At 33.6% G+C, this 6,000-nt stretch overlaps 1 protein-coding gene across 1 annotated transcript in view; it reads left to right on the top strand.

Annotated features, from left to right (window-relative positions):
• The first annotated feature begins 207 nt into the window (after positions 1-207).
• LOC142345018 (uncharacterized) overlaps positions 208-6,000 on the top strand; it is a 100,110-nt gene continuing 94,317 nt past the window's right edge. Inside the window, exons 1-2 of the mRNA XM_075397101.1 lie at positions 208-345; positions 1,279-1,530. Of these exons, the coding sequence (XP_075253216.1) occupies positions 308-345; positions 1,279-1,530 (290 nt within the window). The 5' untranslated portion in view covers positions 208-307. The remainder of the gene's footprint in view (positions 346-1,278; positions 1,531-6,000) is intronic.

Genomic DNA, 6,000 nt, shown 5'->3' with positions numbered 1-6,000 from the left:
AAAAAGTTTCCGGGAGCCCGCCTAACCAATAACACAACTATAAAATTACACTGGCGTGTACAGCCGAAATAACGGATATAAAAGTGACACATATCTGTACACAGGATAGAGAAGTCACGTATGTCTGTAAGTTAAAACTCATTTTTAGCTGACACTGGGCGTTTTCTAATTATTGCATAACAGATGCTTTAAATTTGACTGTTTGACGTCATAATCGTTTTAGGACAACTGACTTCTTTCTGTTTCTGTACCGAATGCAAGTTTAAACCAAGATTAAAATCAAGAGAGGAGTTAAATCATCGATAACATGGCACGTTTAAGTGGCGCTGTCGTTGAAATTGTGAGGTTTGAATATTAATTCTAATTTCTTAAAAATTGATTTTCTTTTTTAAAAAATACTGACCTAGTCAAAACCATCCAAGGTTGATTTTTAATCAGCACTGAGTTCTTGTTTAATTTTATGCTACAGATTGTATGAAACCAAAATTCAAAATATCAGTACATGAACTGAATGATTGGTTTTCGCCTTTAAACTCGCCACCTGACAAAGAATATTTTAACAAAAAAGTAAGAGAAAATTTTTGATGATGACAGGACAATAGATCGAAAAGACAACACATCAAAAACAGCATAATCGGGACAGCATATAAAACTTTAAACTTGTGTAGTAATGGTCAATAAGTCTATTGTTGCAATTTTCGCTTTCGATCTATTAATAATAATAATAATAATAATAATAATAATAATAATTGTGGTTTCTGCGTAATCGCAGTGGAACAGCATTAGGCCTACAGTAGCCTGTTTTCAGCTGCCCTTTTTCTTATTATTCCCCACATTTCAGACTAATCTTTTCATGAGCAGCATTGCTCTTTTTTTGGTGACTATAGCCACTTTTTTGCGTCTGAAACTTTCACGTGGTACCATCATTGCAGCCAACATTGGTCAGGCTATGGTCAACCTGAAGCTATGGTTAAGTAAGAGCTCATCCTCACACAGACAGCTTCACGGAGGCAGGGGATTGAACTCTCAATCGTTGGCGTGTAAACCACACACCTTCCCTCTCGGCTATTGTCTTTTCGGTCTTTTGTCCTGCCGATCTATTAACACCAACTGTGATACAAAAGATGAATCTTTTCGAGGAACTTGTCCTCGAATTATTTTGGCATCTTTCTTTGTCTACCACAAAAATTTAATGATTTTTCATTGACCTTTGATATGCAGTTCACTATAATTTGTGCGCTCAACACTGAAAATAAAACCAACTTAAGTTTTTTTCAGGTTTTTCACCCTGTTTGTGGTGATTGCGCTTCTTGTATTCATCAACCTTCAGCATGCTAATGGAGGTCTGAGGCAGTTGAAGTCACGTATAAATGAGACCAGTTTGACCTCTGTGGGACTGTGGACTTACTGTGTAAAGGGGGATTATGGTGCCATTGTGTTAAACAGAATGTGTCATTTCAACAAGACCTTCACTCATCAAGTTTGCTTCCGATCTGATAAGAAGTTACAAAATGGAGGAGTGCCTGTTGTGTTAGTACCCTTTTCAAGACTAGGGGTTCTCTTGCAAGATCTTTTAAGATTCTTGCAAAAATGGTTATCTTGCAAGATTCCTGCACGTTCGTTTCGATCGAGTTCTGCTCTCATTGGTTGTTAGACAAATTATCTTTTATTTCGCGAGAAATTTTCCCAGATAAGTTTTTAAAAATACAATTTGAAACCAAAATAGATCATATATTTGTGTTTTAATGAAGTTCAGCCAGCTAAGCATAAAATGTTAACGTTCCGTTCAGCAATACAATTTGGCCAAAAGAAATGCAAACACACAATTTGTAAATTTATCAAGAACGTTGATCGGTTTTTAAAAATTTTGGGATCTGCAAAATAACCCTTTTTTATTACATTTCTTTGAATAAATTTCTGTAACTCGAGTTGAGTGTCCACTACTCTCGGCCAATGATTCGCTAATATTCCACTAAAACACATTAGTGGATCACCAGTGTTTCATTGCCATTTTATAGTGGACACAGAAAATTCACGTTCAATTACTCTGGTACACTAGTGGGACATTAGTGCGAGATTAGTGGAACACTAGTGGTGAAACTAACAACTCATGGCAATGAAATTCATTTCAAATAAAGATTCAAGTTCTCGATCACCGTTTTTTTCTAAATTCGACATCAAAACCTATCACAAGTAATGGAGAATGATTCGCAGATGTTCTTGGCGTTCTTCGACAAACCATTTTGCTCATAAACAACAGTCTGAAAAATTGGAAGTTTTCCTCTTCCCAGTGTGAAATACTGCAATATTCCTGAAAACAAGCCCTCACCAACCCTCCAGAACCACTTTTGGGCCAATGTTTCCGCCTTTTTGAAAAAAAATACAGTTTTCTAGAGACCCAATCACTTCAGCTTTTGTCTTTTTATGCAAGAAAGAAGCGTTTTTATTGAGTTAGTACTGCTGTATAGCAAGAAATTGGAAAATCATGACACGTTACCGAAATTTGGTGTCATTCGAGTTTTTTGTTCAAATTGCTCAAACTATGAAATTTTAGTAAAATACTAGTGGAAGCACTAAATAAATCTGTAATCTGATTGTAATATGTCACTGTAATGGGATATTAGTGAATCACTGCTGTGTATTGGTGGAAACCCAACCCGGGCAATTGATCATATTAAATGTGACTATTAATAGCATACAATTTCTCACATTTGACATTTTTTTCACATTGCAAGATATGTTTTTTTTCCTTTTGATCATTTTCGTTGTTACAGAGGAACAATTGATCATTTTCATTGGTACAGAAAAAAATTTAAAACATTCATCAGAGACAACGTTCTCACATCATGCAGTGCCTGTTCCAGACTGCTCCATTTATTTGGAAACATGGTGGGATATCTAATCAAGTTATTGATAAGAGAATTTCTTAAATCATTTTAGAAAGATCGTGGTAATATTTAATTAAGAGATCGTGGTAATATTTACTAAGAGACCAAGATCCTGATTAACTATAACAGGTGAAAAACATTGTTTAGATGACACCAGAAAAAAATAAAATGTAAGTGTATAAAGTGTATAAACGAAAGTGTATAAAAATCGAAAAAAAAGAAGGAAAAGTGAATTATTCACTTCACTTCTTGGACACCATGATTTGGTTAATTTTTCTTAATATCCCCGCCAATAATTTTTTTTTCATCATACCAATGCATCATAGATCGCACATTTTCCGTGGTATTTTCTGAGTACGATCTGTGAAGTTGAGTTTATTGCAGTTAATATAACATTTAATGTTCAAAACATTTATTTCCAGTATTCCGTGTCTGGACAAAATAGTTCCAGACAAAACAGTCCCAAATAAAATATTAAAGCAATTGTAAATATAATATACAAACAATTAACATACATAATTTTTAAAAAATAATATTGTAATCAGCTTAATATTTTTTTTTGAAAAACCATCATATGAATAAATTAATAGGTTTCTTTTGTTAATTGGTGTACATGTGCTTAGCTCTATATTTAGAATGGACTATTTTGTCTGGGGCTCATTTGTCTGTTTTTTTTACTATTATGTCTGGGAATCTTTTGCTATTTGGGTCTGTTTTGTCTGGGACTGTTTTGTCTGTTCACCCTAGTATTCATTATCCTGATTACCACTATTTTTATTAATAGTACACCACAATATGTGAGGCTAGAAAAGGCCACTGATTCACTTAATTAGCATGCTTCTTGCTTACATTCAATCTCTACACTCATGCCAATTTTCTTAGGTCGCGCGATTGTCAAGATCTTATCCAGATGTTCCAAGAAACATTTGTCTATCAAGAATTTGGCAAGATGTCTCAAGTTTTTTGCAAGGGTTATCAAGATCTCGCATGACATGGCAAGGTGTTTCAAGTTTCGTTTCACTGGGGCAGCATTGAAAGTAACACATTTGTAGGCTGAATAATCAAATATTGTAATAACTTGGAACTATTTGATAAAATGTTTGCTCAGACACAAAGTTTGAGACTTCATAAAGATTCTATTTTTGTCAAATGCATCATTTTTTTCAACTTCAGTTTTTAAGGGCCCACAAGAAGTGAATCGCCTCATTATGGTGTGAATTTGTTCATGAAATTAAAGCCAGAAACTTACCCAGATAAATTTAACATGGTTTTTATCTTTTGTCAACTCTTCAGGGTTGAAGATTCTTTGATTTCCTACAAGGATCATATATGATTTCATACTGAAGATCATAATCGATTTCTTACAATCCGTGTATGAAATTCAAAAATATATATATAAGATCCTTATATGGTTACCAAGAAGTCATATATGATTCTAGTATGATTACCAAGAATCATACATCTTTTTTTCCTTGAATTGATTTGTTTCCATTTTTATCGATATGGCATCCCAGATATCACTTTAGGATCCGCCAAAAGACACTGCAGTGCAGTAATTATTGCAAAATGGGGTGCTAAATGAAAAAAAATCCAGTCTATCTATATGACTAAAGTTTTCATATTCTGATAACCAGTTTATACCTACAAAAACTCATTCATTATAGAGATGCAAAAAAATTGCAAGTAACCTTCACATAATTTTCCAATACGTTTTAAATCCAAATTCAATGTTTGGCATCAGTCAATATTTTGTGTACCATATTTGACCTTGTATGACATCCAGGAAATTCTTTAAGTTTCCATCAAATGAAAATTGTACGGTTTTTTGGCTTTCAATTTTTATTGTATGATTCCTTCACGATTTCCAAAAATCATATATGTTCTTTGTATGGCTACTGAGAAACCGTACAAATCATATATTACCTAGTCTGATTACTAAGAAACATATGTAACCTAGTACGATTACTAAGGATCATATATGACCTAGTGAGAAATTTTTAAAAAGTTTTGAGCAGACATTAATTGTAATTATTGAATTTAAAAAGTAGCTAAAATTGGTCTTTTTACGAGAATTTTTTTTATCTGGCCAAGCTATTTCTGAGCATCTGCCGACTGAAAATACTCCATATAATAACTCGGTAACCATTTTTTTCAACGAGTAGAAAAGCGTTGGGCTGAATGTTATATCTGGGCCATATCAGAGTAATCTTCGTTCTCTATCAAGTGAAATTTGTGCAAGTGCACAGGTTTACGTGTGCTCATTTTTTCAATTTGAACAATTTTTGTAAGAGAGTCATTGTAAATGGCTGCCTTTTCCTTTTCTCTATTTTCTACGAGGAGAAAGAGAACATAAACAAAAACTGTGCTTAAGCCTTGACTCGATTCTTGCCAAGTCTAAAAAGTGACATGATCAGAGCTCTGATACGTACTGCAATCCAAGACTTGCAATTTCATTAACTTGACTTCCAGTCCGGTAATTAATTAGCGGAAAAACATCAACGGCTACTGAATACTCTAAAAAAACCCAAACAGTTGCTTAACATTCAACATTTTATCAGAACAACAGGTAATGCCTTTGTTTTTCTCCACAGTTGCTATATGAATAGTAGCGAGAAAAAGTGCAAGAACTTTGTAATCTAATCTGAAGTACATTGGAACGAAAAGCCTCTGTAATGTAACTTTGCACATATTGTTCCGATCTCGCTCAGCCATAATTGACTTAATTGGGCCATTCGGTTTAATTGTCTAGCAAATAAGAAGGAGATAGAGAACAATCAAAAATTAACATTTCGGTCGAAAATAATGAGTGTACACATTTAGAGAGGGCTTTTGAACACAAGACACAAAACAATTTAAATAATGTCTCTCTGGAGGGCCGATGAGGCATGCCAAACGGACGAAAAAAACAACTATTTGGAATGAAAACAACAAGCTTTAAAAACTAATTAAACTTGATGCCTATGTGTTCATTAAAAAGAAATTAAAGAAAAAGTCAAATAAGAGTTATATAAAGGCCAAAATAAACAAATTTGTTCGAATTTTTTTCGGAAACGATTTGGTACCTGTTTTTTTAGAGTAATCAACAAGTAGAACAAAAATAAATTGGCAATGT

This window comes from Convolutriloba macropyga, chromosome 8, assembly GCF_964194025.1.
Source record: "Convolutriloba macropyga chromosome 8, txConMacr16.3, whole genome shotgun sequence".
Lineage (NCBI taxonomy): Eukaryota > Metazoa > Xenacoelomorpha > Acoela > Convolutidae > Convolutriloba > Convolutriloba macropyga.
Note: the sequence above shows the minus strand (reverse complement) of the source record. Positions and strands in the feature narration are given on the sequence as shown.